Source organism: Xyrauchen texanus, chromosome 50 (assembly GCF_025860055.1).
Source record: "Xyrauchen texanus isolate HMW12.3.18 chromosome 50, RBS_HiC_50CHRs, whole genome shotgun sequence".
NCBI lineage: Eukaryota > Metazoa > Chordata > Actinopteri > Cypriniformes > Catostomidae > Xyrauchen > Xyrauchen texanus.
This window is the reverse complement of record NC_068325.1, coordinates 7,002,738-7,029,129: the sequence shown is the minus strand read 5'-3', so window position 1 is coordinate 7,029,129 and position 26,392 is coordinate 7,002,738. Positions and strand designations below refer to the sequence as shown.

The window sequence follows — 26,392 nt, the reverse complement described above, 5'->3', positions numbered from 1 at the left end:
CTGCATTATTCTCTTATAGCGATTCAACTGCGTGCATTTTCCACATGCATCCGATTTCTATTTTTTATTGCGATTAAACTATGCGTAATTTACATCGCGCACCCATTTTTCTCCTCTGTGTTACACGGATTATTGCATCGATCTCAAAGCACCGCTTATCAAGAACAACCATAACAACAAACAATTGTGTGAGTGATTCACATCGATTTCAAACCCTCACCACTCAGGAACAACCAACAACAACAATCAGTTGCGGTAAGTCATGGCATCCGCTCATATTATTTCTTCCTGCATTGCATGTCACCTGGTTACAATAGCTTCTTCCTACAGCAGTGAGGGATTCACATGTGATAAATGTAAGGAATTAATCAGGCTGACGTAGAAGTTTAATGAGTTAGAGACATGCATTCGAATGCTAGTGTAGGTCAGTGAGAAAGAGAAGCCAGTAGATACTGTTTCGGATGCGGGTAGAACATCGAGCAACACACACATTTTGGTTCCAGCTCTAGAACCCCCGCAGCATACTCACTTATCAAAGCGACACCACTCTTCCGTTCCTGTTAGTGTTTCCAATCGATTCTCCCCTCTCAGTGATGCACCCACTGAGAATCATGTTGAAAGAATCCTAATAATGGGTGATTCTGTTGTAAGGAATGTGGAAATAAAGACTCCAGCCACTACCGTTAAATGGATTTTCTGTGCAAGAGCGTCTCACATCAGATAAAATTGTGAAAAAAAGTGCTGGCTAATGTTAAACGTAGATTTTCTAAAATTGTTATTCATTTCAGCACTAATGTTCTCCCTGCTCGTCGTGGTGATGAGGTTTGTAGTAGATTGGTGTCACTGAATGGCTGGATGTCTGAGTGGTGTCTGGAGAAAAGCATAGGATTTATAGAAAATTGGAAGAGTTTTTGGGGTACTTTGGGGACCTGACCTGCTAAAGAGAGATGGACACCATCCCTCCAGGGAAGATGCCGCTCTCCTCTCAAGTAATTTGTCTCATAGCAATGATAGTATTTGACTAACTGGGGCCCAGGTCAGGAAGCAGACAAACTGGTTAATCCGAATGTCTGCTAGCTGCCTCGAGACGTCACACAGGTCACATAAATTACAACACATAGAGACTATATCTCCTAGATATCACATAGAGACCGTGTCTGTTCCCCAACATAAAACTCTTACTGAATAATTTAGAAAAAAACTGATTAAGGTCAAACTTAAACAAAACAAAAAATCTAAAGATAAAAATCATATGAAGGTAGGGCTACTAAACATTAGATCTCTTTCCACCAAAGCACCAATTGTAAATTATTTCTGATCATTGTTTGGATGCACTCTGTTTGACTGAAACCTGGCTTAAACCGGATTAATATAATAGTTTAAATGAATCTGCTCCCCCAGGTTATTGTTATAAACATGAGTCGAGGACGAGGTGTTGCTACAATTTACAGTGACGTTTTTGATGCTACTCAGAGAACTGGATATAAGTTTAAGTTTAATAATAATGCTTAATGTGACACCTTCAGATATAAATTAAAAAACGACTTTTGCCCTTGCTACAGTATATAGATCAACCGGGCCTTATGCTGATTTCCTTGAATCTGCAATTTGCTATCTTTTTATCAGATCTTGTAGTTACTGTAGATAGAGCTTAAATTGTTGGTGACTTCAACAGTCAAATAGATAATGAAAATGACACATTGGGACTAGTATTTATAGATATTCTCAACTCTCTTGGAGTCAGACAAAATGTGATAGGACTAACTCATCACCATAGTCATAGGCTAGATTTAATTCTGTCATATGGAGTTGATGCTGATACTATAGAAACTTTACTGCAAAGCAATGACATCTTAGATCATTACCTCGTCTCTTGTATGCTGCAATCAGCAAATGTTACTCAATCTACACATCGTTCAGGTAGAACTATTATTTTGACCACTAAAGATAGCTTCACTAACAATCTTCCAGATCTATCTCATAAACTCAGTAAGCCCCAAAGCCTAGAAGAACTTGATTAAATAACAGAAAATATGAATACAGTTTTCTCTAACACTCTTGATATTTTCACCCCCCTTCGATTAAAGAAAATTAAAGCAAAAAGCCCTGCACCATGGTACAATGATCACACTCATGCTCTCAATAGAGCAGCTTGGAAAATGGAGTTCAATTGGAAGAATAAAGAATTAGAGGAATTTTGCAGTGCCTGAAAGAATAGTGTCTGTATCTACAGGGATCAGTTTTAGGGCCTCTGCGTTTCTTTTTATATATACTTCCCATGTGAGATATTATCAGGAATTGTGGAATAAGTTTCTACTGTAATGCCGACGATACACAACTTTATATTTCATCAAAACCTGATGAGATTTCAGAATTCTCCAAATTAGCAGAGTGTATTAATGAAATAAAAGACAGAAATTTCCTTCTACTTAATTTCGACAAAACAGAGGTACTAATTATTGGACCAAAATCCTCTTAAAACAAGCCACTAAAGTATAATTTGACTCTCGATGAATGTACTGTTACATCATCTTCAACAGCGAAGAACTTAGGTGTTATATTTGATACCAATCTGTCCTTTGAAAATCAAATATCCAGTGTTTGTGGAACAGCATTCTTCCACCTAAGAAATATTGCTAAATTACGGCACATGCTGTCTGTTCGCAAAATTCTGGCCTTTTAATAGTTCCTAAAATTTCAAAATCCACAAAAGGTCCACAAAAAGATCCTTTTCATATTTGGCTCCTAAACTATGGAATAGTCTCCCTAACACTGTTCGAGATGCAGTCACACTCACTCAGTTTAAGTCTAGATTAAAGACTCATCTATTTCACCAGGCATACACCTCATTTATCCTTCAACCCACAATTAGGCAGCTTTAGTTTAGTCTGCTGGAACCAGAAACCAGAAATATTGATCATGATCTGTATCTCTGCAATAAATTGTATGGCATCTATGCTAATATTATTCTATTTGTTTTCCTGTCTCAACCTTGGGACTCCTATCCTGTGGTCATCAGTACCAGCCGGATCCAGCTCCATTCCTGCTTAATATCGAACTCCACTGCTACGTGTCTACGAGTGATGATGACTAATAGCAGCCGGTGCCAGCCAAACATCACTGGAGTCTATTACGATGGACTTCAGAGGATGAACTGATGCCAACTCCATCCATAAGGCATGGGATACATCATATGCCATTGCCTGAACCTTGGACTTAGGATAGACCTCACAAAAATGACCAGCAGGTTGAACTGCGATGCACCTCACTGGTCTCTGCCTGCATCACCTCGGCCTAATGATGGACTACACTCTTATAATGGAATAGATAGACTATCAATTAATTGCCAACAAAACCCTCCATCAGCCAACTAACAAGGACCATTGCATCTATGTGAACTTCTGCAGTTAATCCAGGATGGACTTCAAAGACATTCGTCATTAATCTTACAGTTCAAACTAAATCTATGTTTAAACACTGTCACAACACTTACTTAGTTTAATCATTTTAAACCATGACTTGCACTATACATAAGTAATATTGGTATTATATTCATAATGTTAGCCAGAGGGGAACTGGCCCCCACTGTGAGTCTGGTTTCTCCAGAGGTTATTTTTCTCCATTAATCAACATCTTATGGAGTTTTGTGTTCCTTGCCACAGTCGCCTTCGGCTTGCTCACTGGGGTTATAAATACAATTATTATTGAATTACTTATTTTTAAACAAAATTCACAATCGTATTTTATCAAACTACACAATGATGACTAAAACATAGTATATTGTAGATATTACAGTTTAATGTTAATGCATGATTTTTCTGTAAAGCTGCTTTGAAACGATGTGTGTTGTGAAAGGTGCTGTACAAATAAAAATGACTTGAAGCAGATTAGTGTTGATGTGGCCTCAGTCAACTCTTGGTTTGCCTTTAAGTATAATTTTTTTCCAAAGTGTTCCACAAATGTAATGCGGCTGTGTTGTATTTTGGTCATAAATATAGATTGAATTCTATAGACAAAAGTTTCATTTAAATGTACAGCCTAAACAAAACGTTCCATGAGTGTTTTCAAAGATTTTTTTTTAAAGTTTTGAGGCTGCTTAAATAAAATCTGCCAAGTATGTATTTTCACAATGTTTCCAGAACGATTAAACATTTTTAAATGTTGTACTGTGACATAACTGCAACCAGTGCTGGGTAGATTACTTTTGAATTGGATATGTTACTGATAACAAATTATACGACATAAATTGTAGTCAGTAACATAATATATTGGATTACATTTTAAGGTAATCTAATTTTATTACTTGTGGATTACTTTTTAATTACTTCTGACCTAATTCTTGTTTATTTGATGTCACATGATTTTGAGTAGGATAAGCGTATAATTTGACAATGTTGCATAATAGATCAAAATATGAGAATTGATTTGAGTGTTTTGGTGTGTGGTTTACTGAAATAAAAAGGCACTTAAAATGTTCTTCTGGCAATTTTGATATTACAAACACATTCAAATGTCTGAAGAAGTGCATACATGTACATTTTTGAAGCCAGGTACAATATTGTGACGTAAAACTAGCTTTAGTGCACTAATGCAATTGGTTTCCATTTATGTGTGGATTACCGCTCCATCTTTAGTGCAATTATGGCTGGTCTCTAGTATTAGCCCCCATTCAAAAATATTTGAAGACTTACTAAACTAATAATACAACTAATAATACAAAAAATAATACGAATTAGAGGGCATTTTGTACTCATGTTATCCATAAAACGAAACTGTAATCTGATTGCAAAAATTTTAAATGTATTCTAATCTAATTACAAGCACTTGATTTTGTAATCTGATTACATAATGCAGATTACATGTAATCTGTTACTATCCAGCACTGACTGCAACCATAATGTAACATTGTGAAATGTTGTAAAAAGTTTCATTTTTGAGGAGGTAATCGTGTTCGCATGTATTCTTGTGCAGAGAAGGGACGTTAAAAGCAGCCGATCGGATCCTAAGTGTGGATGGTGTGCCATTACACAGTGCCAGTCACAGCGATGCCCTGACTGTACTGACCCAGTGTGGCCAAGAAGCCCTGTTCCAGATCGAGTACGATGTCTCCATCATGGGTGAGTCAAAAGTGAGCTCTGCTTCATAGAGCATTAGATTAATAAGGACCCTGAGTGGATCTCAAAAGTCAAATTTGAGGATTTTCCAGAAATGACATTCTAGATCATGTTGTAGGGATGTTGTAAGAGCATGTTGTAGCATGTTTTAAATTGTAGGGATTACACAGATTAGTCCAATAGTTTTACCATTATATAATTGCACAACAGACTTCTAAGATGGTTTGAGGTCTTTGGTTGAGAACCATTGTGATAGTGGCAACTATATATTGAACCCAACAGAAAGCCCACAGTCTAAGAATACTATCCTCATTTCTCCTTATCACCTGCCTTCCAGACTCCGTGACAAACGCTTCAGGTCCACTGCTGGTTGAGATTGCCAAGGCGCCAGGAGCAAGTCTGGGAATTTCTCTGACCACTGCCATGCACAGGAACAAGCAAGCTATCGTCATTGACAAGATCAAACCTGGCAGCGTGGTGGACAGGTACACATTTAATGGGCCTTATTCATGAAATACATGTTGTTGTTGTTGTTTTCATTATTAGAATTGTAGACTCGTTTTAGGATTGTAAAATGTTTTATAGCTAATGTAATCTTGTCATTATACCATTTTAAAGACAACAAGACACGGTATTCTCATTTAACTTCCATAATGTGACATATTACCAAGGGAATTATGAAGGGCTGAAATTTATTCTATATCACGATCCATAACATGTTTGGCTATGATGTTATTAGGGGTGTTTGCTAAACTGGGTGAAAATATTTATATTGAAAGAGGGACTTGTGCCATATCTAGCAGAATATCTTGGAGAATAAAGAATACCATAGTGAGTTATGGGTGGACTTTTGACTTGGGTCATTATTCCCAAAAAATAAATTAGTTGGTTAACATGTGTCTTGGTTATTTCAACAGAAATGTCATTAAAAAAGCAAACACATTTTTATGAAAGATTTAGCAAACAAGTATTTCGGGATTGAATGCACTGATGAGAATTACATGTTGTGAATTTATGTTGTCTTAACACTTACACATTTGTGACAGTTCTAGCAGGTGTCTGTTTTTGTCTCAGGTCAGGAGCATTACACGTGGGTGATCATATCTTGTCTATAGATGGTACAAGCACAGAGCATTGTTCAGTTCTGGAGGCAACACAGCTAGTGGCCAGCACCTCTGATCAGACCAAACTAGAGATCCTGCCAGCACACCAAACACGACTACCCTGGAAACCCCAGGACACTGGTGAGAGAAGAGTGAAACATGGAATTCTGCTGCAGTTTTTCAGAAATGGATAAAGCCTAATATGAGATGTCTTCAATAGATAGTTGATTTTGATCTTGGAACAGGCATAAAATGTGTCTGGAAAACTGCTTTACTAATTTGCTGGTTCCTGTCATTATGTTGGCTTGACAAACATTATAAAATGAATGGATGGATGGATGGATGGATAGATGTATGGATGGATGGATGGTGGGTGGGTGGGTGAATGGATAGATAGATAGATAAATGGTTCCACCACAGTATCTTTTGGAGGAGAGCAACCAATTTGTTTTCCTGTTTACTCCAAATGAGGTCATTATATTCTCCCACTAATTATCAAGATACAAGCTTCATATGCATCCTGTCTTGAGTGCCCAGTCCAAAAGAGGACTTTGCTGTCATCTCATCTGCTGTCATCTAGTTTAATTAGCTTCTCGTTCTGCTTGACGTCGCCCCACAATTTAGTCTGCGGGCTAGATTTAATCAGGGAGACCTGCCCACCCTAGAAAAACAACAGACAGCCGCACAATCTCAAACTGAGACGCAATGGACGCAGACTCATATTAGTTATTTTCAGCCCCGTTTACATGCAAATGCAGGATATGAACAGATGTCTAATGGTGTGGACCACATTGCTTTGAAAGCCTGAATTAGTATACAGTATTATAGTCTGCATGAGGTCTCTAGCATTTTGTAGCTGAGAATCCAATCAATAGTGTAATATCGCTTGCCCTATAAACATATTTGATAATTACACAGCTTTGTGGATGCACCCAATGATCAGGCAACTCCAATTATGGGAGACATTGTGAGCAATATTGAAACTTCAGATGGTTGTTGTTATTATGTTGGCTTGACAAAGCCAACATATTGTTATTCTACAGAATTAGTTTAGGGTTTTTACAAAATCCCTAAACAAAGACCAAATTGTCCGATTGTAACTCCTAGAGCTTTCAAGCTACAACCACCAAACTTGGTACAGACCTTCAGACTGTTCTAACTTAGTGTACTATCTCTTTTCTAACTGATCAGGCTTTCGGTTTTCCTGTATCTGACCTTTAAAATGGCCAAAATCTCTTATATTAACATATCTAGCTGTCATGCTATTTGACTTTTTCTGTTGGACCTGCAAAATTTTCAAAATGCAAGCTTAAAAATTAATTTCAACCCTTAGACTATGCTTTGTCATGCCAGCATCAAAGTTTGCCATAAACTATATTTCAATAGTTTGCATTTGAAGTTCTTGGCATTTGTGCGCCCTCTTGGAAAACATCACACTCTGCAATCATCCATAATTTTGATTTTCAAATTTCAATCAGGTCCATTTAATTTGGGGCCCCACTTGTGGAAGCACTCACCAATGCTGCAATAAATACAATTTTATTAAAAATTCTCAGCCCCAAACCTGTTTGAAATGACATGAGGGTGAAGGAAATTACTAAAAAAAATTATTGGATGAATTATTCTTTTGATTATGACTCATAATTAACAAAATGCCCATCTCTTCAATGTCATGCAACATTTACACAGTACATTGTAATAAGTGTATGATGCCAGGATGGCCCCAACTCAATATTTACTTGCAGATTTAGGAATGAGAGTTCCTGATGCATATGGACAAGAAAAGTAATTTACTCTTTCAGGATCTTTCAGGTCTCTTTCAGGACCTGTCAAAATATCAAATTGCAATATATAGGTCAGCCCCTGCCATGCTGAATGAGATAGAAATCTGTAATGATGGAAACTATATTTGCGGGTACAAACTATCAACTCTGGCATGACATCAATCATGAATTGACACCCACTCGTGGGGTCCAAGTTGATAGAAACTTCACTCAGAAAATAGATGGAGTTTGATGTTTTGCTGCCTGACTCCTACATTTTGGACAAAAAGGCATTTAATATTCATGTATGTCTCTACGTACCAGCTCATTTGGGAACATATGCTGTCTTTGAGATCTTGGAAATATTAACAATACAAATTTTAACCTCTTCAGCTGTGCTGCATATTTTGGCAGCCACCTGCATTTTTCACTCCCAAATTTAAAATCTCACCTTACACACATACAAAGGACTCATTTCAAACTATTAGTCTCATTTTATAGAATATACATTGTATATTTAAAATCTTGTGATTAATTATTTATCCAGGCATGCTGTCTTTGAAAGCCTGTGATTCAGGCTCTGTTTGCTCTATGTCCTGCTAAAAGTGTTATTTCATTATATGAGCACTCAATGCAATGGGCTCGTCCATAGACATTCAGTCTATACTGTGATCCAACGCCCTTTCCCCAAAGTTTTGTGAAATATCTCAGCCTCTGAGTGGACTAGAAACCTAATCTAGGTAACGTTGGGAAGCTGTTCTATTAAGTTCTATTAACTTTACATGGGATCATAAGAGACATCGAGACATGGTGTAGCATTTGAAAATGTCTAACTAACTCATGTTTGCACAGAATAACACCTAAAAATATAGAAAACTATATGGCCAAAATATAGAAAACTATATTTTTCCATTAAACTAGAAAACATTAAATAACTAATTAGCCAAACCTAGCACAATTAACCTTAGAGCTAGTCAACTGCAGGTTCAATCTATGTTTAGATGAATTACTTGGTATTTAAAAGCAGTTTTGTAATCTCCTTACTCATATTAAGCTCCCGTCGCATCAGCCTGCGTGGGAGACTTTACGGTCATCTTTTTGCTGTTCTCAATTCCTACATCAAGAGACACTGTCGTTTTTCCTCAAGACATAGTAGATGAGCTTAGCATAAGCCACAAGGAAGGAGGATTTAGCACTCAAACATTCAGAGAGCCTCAATGGCTCTTAGCCAAACACATACTAGTATATAACCTGGCTTTCGAAACTCTGTGTGAAAGTTTCATTACTTAATTACTCGTCATATCATGTGTGACAAAAATACAAACATAATGTTCATTTATACTGCAGTGCCATGTATGCAGAAGTTGCGGGTTGTTTAGTAAAGTACCAAAGATTAAAAAAAGTAGCGAGTAGGGTTAACTAAAACCGTAATGTTAACCACACACACATCTCTCCGAGTGTTAAAAGCCTCTTATGCTTTTTTAGGAATGTTGGATGGTAAATCAAAGTTACTGAATGTCAAATTATTTATAGGGATTGTCTCTCATCTAAAGCATCAGGAAAGCATGGTTAAAAGTTGACTTCAGTAAGAACTTTGAAAATCGAAATAATTATTTGTGGATATTTTAGCTATGTATATTCAAAATGACATTGTCACTCATTACAAAAGGAATTATTAATTTCATCTGACGTTTTGACAGTATGTACATTGTATTAAAGTGTTTAGCTAGAGTTGCTTCAGGACAACTTTAGTTACCCAAATAATTTTTATTAAAGAGTTAATCATCTTATTACTGACTGCCCATGAAACTGAAGTTACAGTTTCTGCCTGTACAGGAGGCATGTTTGTTTAATCTTAAGGAGTGTCATGCATGAAAGAGCATTTGCAATGTACTGCTGTAAATTAAATGAGATATTCAATGAGGAAACAATGTAGAGCGAAACCTATCTTTGAGAATTTATTATAAAGATTTAATTGATGTTTGCATTTTCTTAAAACTACAATTTCACCCATTTTTATCCTAGGCTTTTCAGACTGATCTCACAGTGAAATCGGAAACAGTAGGTTGACTTTTCTTTAGCTAAAATAGGTCCGTGCATGCCGAAATTCAAAACACTGCCACCACTGGCCAAAGCAGTAAGTGTTGTTGGGCGTATGGGAATATTTGAGCTCCATTTTCCTAGTGTAATGTCCACAAGGGGCGCAAAAAGCAAGTTGTAAAGCAAGTTGTTTTCAGCTGTACAGGCTGTAATACAGTGAAGAGGAATGCATATTTTATAAAGTGTACCACCCAACCCAAACTTAAACCTAGCCATCAGTGGAGTAAAAATATAATGTTAGAGAGAAACATATAATCTTGGAATTGCACTTGTCACTGATTTTGCAAATGCAATTACTTTATTTCGATGCAAGATTAGAACCCGGGTCTCCCACGCAGGTGATGCAATGTGCTTTCAGTCCTGCCACAAGGGAAGTTTTGAAACTGATGCAAGAATGTTCGATAGGGGATTGTGCTTGGCAGAGAGTTAGAATACAATGTCCGATCCTAGGGTACTGAAACTCTCTGAAACAACATGGCGACTTCCCACGTGATCATTTTGGAGTTTCAATGGAGAGGACAATTTGTTTAGATTTGTCACAATGCAAATTTCCCAGGTCGGGTTAACTAAACTTTTTAGGAGTATTTGAGTTTTTCTAAGGTTCCATTCAGACCAAACTTGTTCTTGCGTAACAAATGATGCACCACAACAATGAATTGGAATGTGGGTATCTTGAGACATGTTCTGAAAAGTTTTAATTTGACACAGTGTCATAAAAATGTGTTGCTCTTGCATGAGATGCTAAATGTGTTGTGTTTTTATCCGCAATCTTCAAAGATGTCCATCTAGCTCATGTTTACATAGAAAATCAATTAAAAACAGTGCAGACTGATGCGAAAACCCACTTGGCACTAAAAGTACCTGTATTTGAGCATTCCAATGCATATGAATAAAAGTGAAGCTATAGTGTGAATGCCCCTTTATTCCGAGAACATACACTATACAATACATTACTTGTTTCAAACTATACATTTTACAGGGTCATATAAATTCAGTCCTCTGCAATTATCAGACCTACCATTATAAGTTCACTATAAGCACACAGAGATACTGCAATCCTGCAGAACAAAAAGCATGCACATACACAGAAGCACTTAATTATAAAACCTACCTACAGCAGGCAGGACTTCATTAGCCTGTTTTCTAATGAGCTTCCTCATTGTTTTGCATGCACAGTAATTTACAACAGAACAGTATTAGTGACTGATATTATCACTCAAGTGCAACTTCAGCAGGCCCACGAGTCTCCACACGAAAGGATTCCAGAGATCAAATGAGGATTAATTAAAACAATATTGAGAGGGGCCATAACATGTTGTTACAGTACATGAGGTTGTATATGTACAGTGCAAAGTTTTAGTCAGTTGATAAACAGTGATGACACAAAGACATGAAAATGTATTTAAAATAAAAATACAACATACCTCAGTTTAAATGTATCAATACTAAATACTGTGTGGAAAATAATTTTAATGATCAAAATTAAGTACAGTATTTTGTATCTTGAAAATACACAAAATACATGTAAAATTTGCCATTCAATAAAGTATCACTATTAGGCTGAAATGTATCTGGACCTACAGTACTCTGAATTCAAAGAACTTTTAGGTGTACAACTGTTTAGCAACTTTTGTTTTCATTTCACCTACCTCTTCAGTCAAGTAAGGACAATTACATATAAACAGGTAAATGATTACAAAATGCCAAATAGCAGCCATTTCTATACTTATTTCTGTCCAGGTTACACTGCAGCCTGCTTTTTCTTTTGTCAAACTCTATTAAATAAATCATGTGTAAAACAGTGGGTACTTTTCTAATAAATACACAGGCAGTTGCTAGCATCAACAACTGATTAGCTAGCAAGGCTTACTAGCTAGCGCTACTTTCCAGTGCTAGTGCTAATCCTTTTCCCCCTTGCCAGTTTTCTTTTATTCCTTCATGCTAACTGAATGTAAAACTGAATGATGTTCCATTTAGCTTGCTAGCTAGCAATCTAGCTAAAGATAGCTAGTGAACTCGCTAACGATAGTTAGACTAGCTCACTAGCTGGCTGCTGACTAGTTTTGATTTCCTCACTGTTTGACACACGTTGCACTGGATGGCGAGAAGTATCATGCCTTAATATTTTAATGGAAATTAAAGAACAGTTGTCAGAAATTGTGATTTTTGCAACAAATAGAATCAACCTTCATATCCTCACCTCACCCTATCTTTTGCTGCCTTCAAGTGCACCTGGGAAGCTCATACCTCTGAGTTGGGCATTCGTTACTTTGACATGTCACTTATTTAAGTGGGAAACAAAATACATAAAAAGCCAAACTTGAACAATATTAAATAAATTACAGAAAATCTATTTTTTTTTGTGATTAAACCTGAATCACTTATACCACACATGTGATTTATTAATGCATGGTATCTAACTTATTATTAATTAATTTGCTTAAAATAAACTGTGAAGGGTAAGCCATTAGTTGTCTGTCATATAAAACAAATTAATATTATTGAAATAAAATACAGAATTTGAAATAATTTAGCAAAATCATTGCTTCCTATCATCTTTCATGTTGACACACCCCTTCCAATGTCCCAACTTGGCAACTCATTTATCATCTAGAGTTCATAGTTTTTCACTCATTAATACAACTTTGCAGGGTCATTCATGTGCTCAGAACTCGTAATTATGATATTTCCAACTTTTGGACAGTTCTGTAAATCAAAAATAGTCAACCCTGTCAACTAAGTAATTTTCAAATCTGTTATGCTGCAAAACTTAGATTTAATCTCAAAGTTTGGTTCACTCAAGAATGAAAATTCTGTTATTATTAAAACGTGGTATATAAAATATATTTAATATTTTATTATTCATATTTTATTTGGAATTTCTGTAAAGTTTTTAGAACAGCTGTAACCGAGAAGCTTGTAATGAATAACTCAAGTTGTCATTTTGTAGTTGATTTGTATGTGTTTGTGTAGTGAAAGTCCAGAAAAGTGACCACCCCCACTGCTGGGACCCCTGTGTGAATTACTGCCATACTCAACATCCTGCTCACTGTAAAACAGCAACATGGACATCTGCTTCCAGTAACCCTTCTATTTCTCAGGATTACTGCAAATGTAACCACATCGACATCACTCATACATTATTATCAAATTATCAACATGATTTTAAACATAAATAAAGATGTTTTGATACATTTCTTCTTCCCTTAAGCAGTGAAAACTCCTGAAATTGTTAAAGGGGTCATATTCTACACTTTTGTAGTGTTTTGCAATGTATTAATTGAAATAAACCCAAGAAAAAGTATGTGAACCCTTTGGAATTACCAGCATTTATGTATACAGTGTAAATGGTCTGCACTTATATAGCGCCTTTTTAAGCCTTAACGGTATATAAAGCACTTTACACTGTGATTCATTCACCCATTCACACACATTCATACAGCAATGGCGGCAGAGCTGCTATGTAAGGTGCTAGCCTGCCATTGGGAGCAACTTGGGGTTCAGTGTCTTGCCCAAGGACACATCGGCATGTGGAGTCATGTGGGCCGGGATTCGAACCACCAACCCTGTGATTAGTGGCCGACCTGCTCACACTTTGAAGTGTCAACATGAAGTGTCTTAATATCTGGTTTGATCTTCAAACAAACACAATCTTTTTAACTAATAATACACAAATTACTGTATTGTTCTTGTACATATTTAATATTTAATTTGAACATTCACAGTGTAGGTTTGAAAAAGTATGTGAACCCCTAGGCTAATGACGTCAACAAAAGCTGGCATACCTGGCATCCAGTTAATGAAACGATATTGGAGTTGGAGGTTAGAGCTACTTTGACTTAGAAAAACATTTTGATTTTGCTATTCACAAGAAACTTCTGCTGACTCGGACCATGCCTTGCAAAAAAGATATCTCAGAAAACCGACGATCTAGAATTGTTGCTTTGCATAAAGCTAGAAAGCGTTACAAAGATATCTCGAAGAGCTTAGATATATATCTGTCCACAGTAAGACAAACTGTCTATAAATGGAGACTATTTAGGACTGTGGGTACTCTCCCTAGAAGTGGCCATCCAGCCAAGAGAAAAAAGAACCATAGAGTGACAGCTAAAGATTTGAAGGTATCGTCAAAACTTGTTAACATCTCTTTTCATAAGTCTATTATACAGAAACAGGCATTATGTCCATGGCAGGACACCACGAAGTAAGCCGCTGCTTTCCAACAAAAACATGTCTACATGCCTGAAGTTTGCCAAAGACCACCTTGACACTCTACAACGCTGCTGGGAATTTTTTTAGACTGATGAAACTAAGTTGAATTTTTGGCAAGAACATACAGCACCAGGCATGGCGTAAAACGGGCACAGCATACCAACATGAAATGACCATCCCAATGGTGAAAAACGGTGGAAGAAACATCATGAGTTTGGGGCTGCTTCTGGGCCTGGACTGCTTGCCATCATCGAGGGAGAAAATGTATTACGTTTATCAAGATATCCTACAGGATAAGGTCAGGGTGACTTTGCACCAGTTGTAGCTCAGAAGAAGTTGGGTGATGCAGCAGGACAATGACACTAAACATCGAAGTAATTCCACTACAGAATGGCTTCAAATAAAGAAAATAAACATTTTGAAGTAGCCCAGTCAGAGCTCAGGCCTTAACCCAATAGAGATGCTGTGGAATAACCTCAAGAGAGCCGTTCAAACCAGACATCCTGAGAATATGACTGAGCTGAATAAGTTCTGTAAGGAAACATGGTCCAAAATTACATCTGAATGTTGTGCAAGCATAATCTGCAGCTACAGGAAACACTTGTTTGAGGGAATTGCTGTCAAAGGAGGATCGACCAGTTATTAAATCCAAGGGTTCACTTACTTTTTCCACATCACTGTGAATGTTGTGTTAAATAATTGGATGTGTTAAATAATGTGTATAAAAAATATAATTTTTTGTGTTTTGTTAGCTTAAGGACATTGTTGTTGTTAAAAACCAGCTAATTCCAAAGAGTTCACATACTCGCTCTTGCCACTGTTAAATGTAAGTCAGGGTTTCTTGCACCAATTAGAAATATAGCCATACTTCAGTTTTGCATGACCATTTTCCACAATAGCCTTTACCCTTAATGTTAAACAAATTAAAGAGGCTGCTATTTGCATCTTTAAGACATATTTATATAAATGTTATGGTTGGCTCATGTTAATTATTTGGCTTGTTGAGAAAAGGTTGACATTACCTCTCAAGTGATCATACTTTTGCAGATCAGACTGACTGAGTTTTGCACCATTCACAATTTTGATGTAGTTGATGAAAAAGTCTCGGTGTTTAAACCTTCTGGAACCTATAGCCATTCTTCTTCATTTAAATGTAAAATGGCCTTATATTGATATGGAAAATTGTTCTTAACCTAGTCATCTACCTCACAGCTGTTACCTCCAAATGTAATATAACATCCCCTGACTCTCCTTAAATAATAAAGGCTTGAAGTAGTAGAATAGATCTGCAAAGACTTGCAAGGGAACAGTAGAATCTGGACCATTAATCTGCAGTGAACGCTCAGTCACTTGGCCCAATGCCTCTTTTACCTCTTAGCTTTGACTTTTTAATGTGGTTTCACTGTCTGACTCATTTTCTCTCTTCTGTAGTGGTAGTCTGCACTAACTTCTCCCCTGGCTCCACCACTACATCAGGCGTAACCAGCCAGGGTTCCAGCACGCTGCCCCGAGCCGCCCCTCCCATGAGCCCCCGCAACTCCATGCTGAAGAGAAGACAGAGGAAAAAAGAGCACAAGAGCTCCTGTAGGTGACTGTTTTTCCTGTGTGTGTGTGATGTTTCAAAACTATTTTGACATCATATGAGGTTATACATTTCAATGTCATTATGACCTGATTAGAAAGCTATACATACCAATATCACTTTGTCATACTAATATCATTATTTCATCATTATGGCCTTGTTAGAGGCCTAAACATACCAATATCATTATTTCATCTGAAACTTAACAATAGTATTATGACCTCATAAGAGAGCTATTTATATGTATATATTTAATCTGAGGTTATACACTCACTGAGGACTTTTATGGTCCTATTAAATTGCCCAACGTGGTCTTCTGCAGTTGTTGTCCATCCACCACAAGGTTTGACGTGTTGCGTATTCTGAGATGTTTTTTTGCTTACTACAATTGTACAGTCTGGCCATTCTCCATTGACCTCTCTTTTTAATAAGGCATTTCATCTGCAGAACTGCTACTTACTGGATGTTTTTTGTTTTTGGCACCATTCTAGTGTAAACTTCAAAGAGACTGTTTTGTGTGAAAATCCAATGAGACCAGCAGTTACAGAAATACTCAAACCAGCCTGTCTGGTACCAAAAATCATGCCACAGTCGAAATCACTGATATCAACCCTGAAATGAGTTTTTGCTGGGTGGGATGTCTGTGTGATAACTACACTACCCATGATCCTGAAGGGAAACAATCCTCCAATCAGAGAGTTGCAGCAAACAAAGTGTGCCAAAATATATGTTGTGTTTATTCCTATAAGCAAAAACTTTAAATCTATAGTTTTATATTTTTTCTATCATTTTTAATTCAATTATGTCATTGGCAATGCTGCATGGGATTGTAGTTCATTCCCTCATTAAAGACGTTAAGTATACAATCTTGTACCTTTTTGTAATGTTGTGATTCGTCTCGAAGTTGGTTGGTTTGGTTCATGCTTTAGTACTCTTTTATGAAGACTTTTATCAAATCAAATGGGAAAAATACCAAGAACCAAGACAGGTTCAAGTGGGCAGGCCCTGTTGCACTCTGCTGGAATCTAGATGTGTTTCAAAATAATTGTGACCTTGTCTGGGGTCAGACAGACATGACAGTAGCACAATAATAGATTATTATTAATAATATTTTTAGAATTTCTTTTTGCATCCTACGTCACAAACATTTTTAATAACTTTTTTCTGTTTAACTTTTTGTGCATTTTACAGAAATATCAGTTTTCTTGAAATGCCCGGTTTCAAAATGTAGCTTGCTGTCTTGCTGTCAACTGCCAACATAGACAGCTGCCTTCTAAGTGAATTATTTGGAATGCTACTCATCGTGCCACACAAATAACAGTAGATTTGACTACTATTTGACGTTAGCATGTTGCTAAGCTAACGACGTGATACTCTAGTATGCATAAAAATCACACAATATTGGCTTAAAATTCTCACTAAGTAGGCAGCTCGCTAGGTTTTAAAACAGAGCTTATATGTGCATACAGTCTCTATGTGTGAATTAATAATATACTAAGCTTATGTTATGTCTTTGGTGGCGTCTCTGTGTTTAGCGGTATCTTTAGCCTCAAGTTCTGTGGGCCCTGGTGGTCAGATAGTCCACACAGAGTCCAGTGAGGTGACTCTGAAAGGAGACCCTCTAAATGGGTTTGGGGTTCAGCTACAAGGTGGAATATTTGCAACGGAAACCCTCTCTGCCCCCCCTCTGATCCGCTTCATAGAGCCGGACAGTTCGGCCGAAAGGTAAGTTCTTAGTCATATATCAGGGTTATTAATATTACTGTGTATTAAGGGATAATTCTGTCACCATATACTTACCCTCATGTTGTAAATGTATCTGGTTTTAAGGATGTTTAGATATTTGTACTGGATATAATCATTTATAATGTGTAAGAGATAGATTTTTGTTCCTATATTCATATACTTCCTGTGAAGGCAACATACCTAAAAAACACACTCTCAACACCCCAAATATTCTGTATTCAGGATCTATCCTGGAGTAATGCCTGGGTTTTATCACCATGACTCAATTTGTTGTTTAATTTTTCTTTTTATTGTATTTGTTCTGCAGCACAGGGTTTGTATACACTGACTTGAAGAGAGGTATTTGAAAATGATCAAGCAGGATCATGCTTGAGTAGATATTACCTCAGAATCTGGGTCAAGACTCAACGGGGGCTCAGACTGCAAAAATATCATGCCTTTTATCAGCACAAATTAATAATGAGACAATACCTTTGAACATATTAATAGCCGGAGTGTGTTACTGTCACTTTTGTAGACTTAATAGGGAGGGTTCTTCTGACGTTTGAAGATCATTAGGTTTCTGTTCCAAAAGCTAGGTAGCATGAATATTATATACCTTCGAAAAAGTTGTCAATTTGAAATAGAATGCTTTCTGTACAGAACATTATCATACAATCAAGTAATCTAATTTAAAATAGAATATTTTACACTATGTTTGTGTGTGCCATGTATTTTTATGCATATTAGAGTATCAGGTTGTTAGCTTAGCAATATGCTAACACCAAACACTATTGAAATCAAGTCAGTCGAATATGCATTTAGCATGAACAGCGTTATCTGTATATTGCGGACTGAAGGATTTGAATATAGGTAGGTGAATGCTCATCCACTACAGGGCTCCGGTAAGAAGCGTGACAGGAGACAGGGAACTGTTAAACTCTTTATCTTTGAATGTTCACACACATTGGCACCTTCCAGCTGTACTGAATTTTCTCTTATACATGGTATTGAATGTGGTTTTTCTATAATAAACAGAATAAAAAGATACATCAGTGTATGTCTAATAACTTTAAGTCACACAAACATAAACAGCGACTCACTACTGACACGTTATTTATATATAAACCAACGTCACATAGAATTACAGCTGCAACTATATACACGTGAATCACTGTATATAACTCTCATATTATGATGTTGTGCACAATGTAAAGTTCGGTTGCACTAGCTAAATAGTTGAATACAACAATGTAACAAGCATACATCAACTTATAACTGTGTATAAATAAATAAACTTACATTCAATCACGCACATTAACACCTGAGGAAATGGCGGAGAAACGGCTGGTGAAAATGAAAGTAAACACAATAGCGGACTAGCGGAAACTAACATTACCGAGCAGCGTATACAGTAAACGTTCATAATAAAAGTCCTTCTCGTATACTCTTATATAGGGAATTTAGAACAGCCGCCCCCAGATTAGCATAGCTAAGATGTGTAAAGATAAACTCCCTAGTCCTTGGAGTCGGTGTCACCTCCACCCGGAAGTGCTGGAAGTCTGACAAGTTTGGCCACAGGTCATAGGTATAAGTGGTCATTGACCTTGATTTGAGCTGACCGAATGTGTCCATCATCACTGGTAATCAACTTGACAACCCTACCAGTTGGCCATTGAGCTCTGGGAAGCTGCGCATCCATAATCATTACCACCATGCCCTCAGTTAAATCCTGGGTTTCTCGTTGCCACTTCTGACAAGGCTGGAGACTTGGAAGGTAATGTCGAATGTAGTATGACCAGAAGTGATCCACAATGGTCTGAGAATGTCGCCAGTGGCGCTTGGATAGTGGTTCGGGAGTGTAGATCACCTGGGGAAGTGAGGCATCTCGCCGCCCCATAAGCAGCATGTTTGGGGTAACCGGATCTATGTCTGCAACATCAGATGAGACATATCCTAATGGCTTGCTGTTGAGAATGCCCTCTACTTCAATCAGTACTGTACGTAGTACTTCCTCTGGAACCGACTGGCTCCTGATAACTACCCGCAGGGCAGACTTTACTGATCTAATCTCCCTTTCCCATGCGCCTCCAAAGTGTGGTGCGGCAGGAGGATTCATTTTAAAGTTGATCTGATGACTAGCTAATAACTCTTGCAGTTTAGGTTCCATTCCTTTGAATGCTTCCCTTAGCTCGGTCTCAGCTCCTCGGAAATTGGTCCCCTGATCTGAGAGGATTTAGGATGGGGTGCCTCTGCGGGCTATAAAGCGTCTGAGTGCCAACAAAAATGCATCCGTATCAATGCTGTTGAGGAGGTCAAGGTGAATGCATCTGGTTATCAAGCACTTGAAGATGACTCCCCATCGCTTTTCAGTGCGACGGCCAATCTTCACAATGAAGGGCCCAAAGCAGTCAACTCCAGTTGAGAAAAAAGGCGGTTTGTACACTCGCAGGCGAGCTAAAGGTAAGTCAGCCATGATAGGCACGGTCGGCTTGGCTCTCCACTTCTGGCACTCCACACACTCTCTCTGATGTTGCCTTACTGCTTGTCTGCCTCTCAGGATACAGTAGTGGCGACGGAGTTCAGCAAAAACCCTGTCCGGTCCTGGGTGAAGGAGGCGTTCATCAAAGTGCTTTATGAGAAGTTTAGTCACCTTATGGTGCGGGTGTAAAACCACTGGGTGGATCTCCGTTTGACTTAAGCTATCCAGTTTCCGCAGTCTTCCTCCCACACGGATCAGACCTAGTGTGCAATCCAACTCTGGTGCAAGTGTGTTCAGACGGCTGGGTGCAGGCACAGGTTTCGCTGCCTTCAAGGCCTTAAGTTCCTCTGAGAAGGTCTCCTCCTGACATCGACTCAATATGAGTGTTTCTGCACTCCGGTAATCAGGGTGCTGCATGCTCATGTCTTTGGTAGCCGCCCCGTGAAGAAACTGGTAGGAAGCATTAATCAAGTCCTTCCAGCAAGTGTGCTGGGATACATCAGGAATGCCAGAACCTTGATCATTCACAACTAGACCACAAAAGACTACTTTCTTTGTCTCTGATATGTCATCTTGTGCCTCTATCAAAGGTGTGACTGGCCAGTGATCTGATGGTTCACAAAGAAATTTTGGACCCTCACTCCACCTGCTTGGGTTCGCCAGCTCTGTAAGTGTCTTCCCTCTAGTGATATCATCCACCGGGTTATTAGGGGAATCCACATACCTCCATGAGTGAAGCTCGGTCAACTCTTGGATTTCTGCCACTCTTGTCCCAACAAAAACTTTGTACCTACAAGACTCGGACCGTATCCAAGTCAGGACAGTCGTAGAGTCAGTCCATAATGTCAATTCCCCTATGGGGATAGTCAGTTCCTTGCTGATGAAATTGGCGAGCTGGGCACTGGTCAGAGCTGCGCAGAGTTCGAGACGTGGGATTGACAGCTGTCGTTTGGGGGCTACCCTAGAGCGGGCCATGACAAAGGAGGTATGAATCTCTCCATACTGCTCAACAAGGAGGTAAGCAACTGATCCATAGGCCACCTCTGATGCATCACCAAACACATGCAAGTTAAATTTTGGTGTCCCCATATCAAAGTTGGAAGGGATGTAGCATCAGTTAAGCTTGATCTTGCCGAGGTCAGGCAACTCCTTCTCCCATATTTTCCACTTCTCTAGCAAGTCTGAGGGAAGGTTCGGATCATCCCAATCCCTTGGTTTGGCCCAAAGCTTCTGGACAAGTATCTTGGCCCGTGTGGTAAAGGGAATGATAAACCCTAGGGGATCATATTGTGACGCTAAGACCTTGTAAATGTGTCTCATCGTTGGAGGGTGCTCTACCATGGCACGATGCCGGTAGCCCAGTTGATCCTCTAGACAGCGCCACATCAAACCCAGAGCTGGTTCCAAAGGATCCAAATTATACTGTTGCAACCACAGTTCAATGCTCTCTGAACGAGGCGTTGATGATAAATGCTGAACGAATGAAGGTACATTAGAAGCCCACTGTCTTATTTCGAAGCCCCCTAAGGCTAGAAGTGGTCTCATCTTGTCGATCAGTTGCTTAGCTTCCGTAAATGTGGGAAGACTTTGTAGACAATTGTCTACGTAAAAGCTTCGCTCTATAGACTGCAGTACTTCTTCATTCCCGGGCTGTTGGCTGCGAACATGTGTCTGTAGAGCAAAGGTAGCACAGCAGGGACTGCAGGTCGTCCCAAAAGGCTAGACTTTCCACTCGTAGACGTCAGGCGGATCCTCCCTCTGCATGTTCCTCCAAATAAACCTCAGCAGGGGTTTGTCTTTGGGTAAGAGTCTCACCGGGTGAAACATGCCGCATATATCACCACTAATGGCCACCGGAGACTGCCGAAACCGAAGGAGGACTCCCATCAATGACACACCAAGGCTGGGTCCAGGAAGCAGCTGCTGATTAAGGGAGATACCCTGATGCATGAAGGAGCAGTTAAAAACCAGCCGGTCTTTGCCGTTGTGGTGTACAAGGTGGTGCGGTATGAACCATGACTCCTCATTGGGCTGCAGATTCTCTGGTGGTACCTTAACAACATAACCTGAATCGAGGAGTTTCTGTATTTCAGCTTCATACACCTGAGCTCTCTCTGCATCTTTGCTGAGATGCTTCTCAGTGTTCCTGAGGCGGGACAAGACTGACTCCTTGGTTCCTCTCAGAGGTGCGCAATCCCTTGCATGAAGGAGTGGAGTAGCATAACGCCAAATGCCATTAACTTCTACACGTTGTGTGCTGGTCTCCAGCATATTCACAGCCGCTTGATCCTGTTTTGATCGTGTGACCAACTTTTCACTGCGGTATGGAAGGACGTCAACATGTTGGTAAACAGGATCTCGATTTGGAGTAAGAGAAGTGAATAAGCATTGTGATGACGGTACCTGATGTGGGAGAAGTCCATCTGGTCCCTGGAGAACCCAACCGAGCTGTGTACGTACAGCTGCCGGTCCACCAGCTGGTCCTAGTCTGATGGGCTCCTTAGCTGTGATTAAGTTTGGGTAGTCAGATCCAATTAGGAGAAGGGGCTGCACCTTATCAAAGGATGGAATATGAATCCCTCTGAGGTGGTAATAGCATCGCTGAAGCCTCTTAATGGGATAGGTTTGCTCAGTTAACGTAAGGAGAGGAGCAGTAAACACATTTGTGAGGCTGTACTTCTCATTTGGACTTGACTGTGTGAAAAGCAGCAGGTCAATTGATTGTCCTTTCAAATCTGTTACATCATGTCTGATGGTGCGAAGGGCCATAATCTCTTCCCTACCCGCAAGTCCTAGCTGCTGAACTGCTGCTGGAAGAACAATACTCCGTTGGGTGCCATCATCCAGGATAGCATATGTTGGTACAGACCTCTTGCCTTTCCACAGCAATACTGGGACGACTTTCAGGTAAACACGTCCTGTGGAGCTAGGGGAAGTCAGATATGCTCGATCAGCAGACATCGTAAGTAAAACAAGGTTGGAACCCTCCTTGGCGATGGAATGCAGGACACAGAGGTGTATATTGCCACATTCTCTACAAGGCCTCTTTAGCGTGCATTCCTCACATTTATGACTTGTACGACCACATTTCCAACATCTCTTGCCATCCTTTATCCACTTGAGAATCTGTTCAGGTGAGCGCTCAGTGATTTCATTGCACTGCGACAAGTAGTGCTCTTGACTTTTGCAGAACAGACACAGACGTTTCAGTTTCTTGACTAATTGCTGACCATGAGCGGGCTCTGGATGGACATTATGTACTGTACTGACCTCTTTGGGTTGGTCGCTGCCATGATAAACTGCAGTGAATCGAGTTTGGGGTTTCGGCATGGGTTGGCGTTCCCTCCGTGGGACTTGAACTCTCTCTGTCTGGTAACGCTGTACCATTTTAGATGACAGACGCTGAGCCTCTGCCTTCACCTTCAACCAGTCAGCGAGGTCATGAAGATTATACGGGTTGAGGCTGTCAGTGCTCAGTCGGCCTCATAACTGGAGGTGCTCAATGAAACTATCTCTGTAATGTTTGGGTAGCTTACTGAGTAGTCTGTCGACATGGCCCGTGCAAGTGAGTTCTCTTCCTTGTGGCCCCTCAAGTGACATCAACATGCCTACTAACAAATCAACATTGAGTGCAAAACTCTGAAAAGCCTTTGCATCCCCTGCTCTAATATCAAGTGAATTCAACAGGGATGCAATTTCACTTTGTGCCAACTGATGAGGTTGGTCGTACTGCCGTTGCAATGCTGTCATAGCTGCTGCATAGGGCGCTGGATGGTGTCGGCATGCTTGGGTTATTAGCCTTGCTTCCTCCAGAACTAACTGTTCCATCAGCACCCTGTATTTATAATGTTCAGTAAGCTCAGTGTGAGGATTGAGGAGATTGTCCAAAGCCATCTTTAGATCCGTAAACTCTCTCTCATTATCATTCACAAGCTTTGGTAATTTTGGGATTGGAACTGGCTGGAGTGGAAGTGCTGCAGGTATTGGCTGATAAACAGGAGTTGGAGGTAGTGGCGGGTACATCACTGGAGATTTGATCCAGGTCTGTCCTGGAATGTGTGTGGAAGGCTGAGTGACACAATACCCTGGGAATGAGGATGGAAGTCGATTAGGGTCTGGCATGGTGAATGACTGCCGTTGTGGTTGGCATGACACAGCAGTCTGTAACTGATAGACAGGCGGAACACAAGTTGTGTAAGCTGTGGTAACTAGAGACAGCTTCACTGATGTAATAGTACGTGGCAATGATGAGGTAAGCTGATATGAAGGACGCAAATCTGGTGCGCTGGATAAGGTTTGCTGATGTAACGTTACATGTGGTGCAGGTAAATGCGAAACACCAAAGTATGACGGAGTCGTACCATATGTGGTATTAGACTTAGTTTGCGTCATGTGCCATGGGGCTGACTGTGGAGAAATGTCTCTGGTGGCTGCAGCAGCTTGGAATGACTGGCTTGCATACTGGATTGGTATAGATGGCACTGCAGTAGCTTTCAGTCTGACCACAGGTGGTGAAATAGCTCTAGCCTGTTCTTCATCTCTAAGTGAAGGTGAAACAGAACCACTGCTGTGTGACTCACATGCGGATTGACTATGATATTCTCTTTGAGCTACCGGTGAACTAGATTGACTAAAGGATCTCTCAGCATCTAGCTGTCTAGCAAAAACACCAGATACATTCTCAACACTGCCTGTATGACATGTAGCTTGACCTGCTCCATACTGCACCAGAGATAACTCACTCATGGGAAGCTGATCCACTGTCGAGACTGGCTCGGCCTGTCCACTGCGGTTTAGCTGTGCTGTTGGGTGATACATCCTTGGCTGGTGGTATGAACTGTCATACAGCCTATGGTCTGGTATGAGAGATTTAGGTAATGTAATGTCATAAGCTTGCAGATGTGTTGAGAGCTGACGTGCTCTGGCCTGTAGTCGAACAGAATGTGTGGTATCAGGAGAGTAATGTTGACTCTGTTGCTCCATATCACCGTAATGAGTGTAGCAATCTGGCTCGAAGGACCAAATATTGCGGACTGAAGGATTTGAATATAGGTAGGTGAATGCTCATCCACTACAGGGCTCCGGTAAGAAGCGTGACAGGAGACAGGGAACTGTTAAACTCTTTATCTTTGAATGTTCACACACATTGGCACCTTCCAGCTGTACTGAATTTTCTCTTATACATGGTATTGAATGTGGTTTTTCTTTAATAAACAGAATAAAAAGATACATCAGTGTATGTCTAATAACTTTAAGTCACACAAACATAAACAGCGACTCACTACTGACACGTTATTTATATAAATAGAATTACAGTTGCAACCATATACACGTGAATCACTGTATATAACTCTCATATTATGATGTTGTGCACAATGTAAAGTTCGGTTGCACTAGCTAAATAGTTGAATACAACAATGTAACAAGCATACATCAACTTATAACTGTGTATAAATAAATAAACTTACATTCAATCACGCACATTAACACCTGAGGAAATGGCGGAGAAACGGCTGGTGAAAATGAAAGTAAACACAATAGCGGACTAGCGGAAACTAACGTTACCCAGCAGCATATACAGTAAACGTTCATAATAAAAGTCCTTCTCGTATACTCTTATATAGGGAATTTAGAACACTGTATGATGCACAACAGTTGCTGCCTATGCAGAGTTTTCCAATCAGTCACTTATAAAATTAGAATTCAGTTAGAATGCTCCCTTAGAAATCATTTGCCGTAGTTAGCAAGGCAGCGCTCTAGATTTTGGAACAGAGCCTATAAGTCTAAATTAAGGGTTTTACTTTTAGCTTGCTTATATTGCCCAGAATATTTTGGGAAAAGAAGTTTACAAAGCTGTGAAACCATTTCAAATTCACGTCACAGCAGTAAAAAGACATTAGCATTGCATGCGGGTGGTCTCATCATGACAAGAGACATGTTTGACTTTCATTGCTGTTCCTGGTTGATAGTTTACCTTATGTAACATATCCATAGTGTAATTGCATAACCTAAACTCTGCCTGCCACCATCACAGGTCACCTTTCTTTATATACAGACCAGTAAAGTATGTTTTGGTTTGTTTTTGCAGCGTACTGCGTGAGTCAGTTGCTACATGAGATATACTCATTGTATAATGAAACGAGTGATCTAATGTGTGTTGAGCTGTCTTTTACTCTGGCAGTGTGTGACATTTGCGTTGTTTGGGTAGGGAGTCATACTGTGTCAGATCAGTTTTTCTTTTTCATGCACACACGGTTTCCTACAATGATACTGGGTTTGCATACGGAAATATGTGCATGAGTTATTGTTGT

At 39.4% G+C, this 26,392-nt stretch overlaps 1 protein-coding gene across 1 annotated transcript in view; it reads left to right on the top strand.

Moving 5' to 3' along the window:
* The window catches only part of LOC127641508 (glutamate receptor-interacting protein 2-like), a 121,485-nt gene that overhangs the window by 71,524 nt on the left and 23,569 nt on the right, over positions 1-26,392 (top strand). The window contains exons 7-12 of the mRNA XM_052124548.1: positions 4,972-5,117; positions 5,452-5,599; positions 6,189-6,358; positions 13,054-13,194; positions 15,724-15,876; positions 17,410-17,599. Of these exons, the coding sequence (XP_051980508.1) occupies positions 4,972-5,117; positions 5,452-5,599; positions 6,189-6,358; positions 13,054-13,194; positions 15,724-15,876; positions 17,410-17,599 (948 nt within the window). The remainder of the gene's footprint in view (positions 1-4,971; positions 5,118-5,451; positions 5,600-6,188; positions 6,359-13,053; positions 13,195-15,723; positions 15,877-17,409; positions 17,600-26,392) is intronic.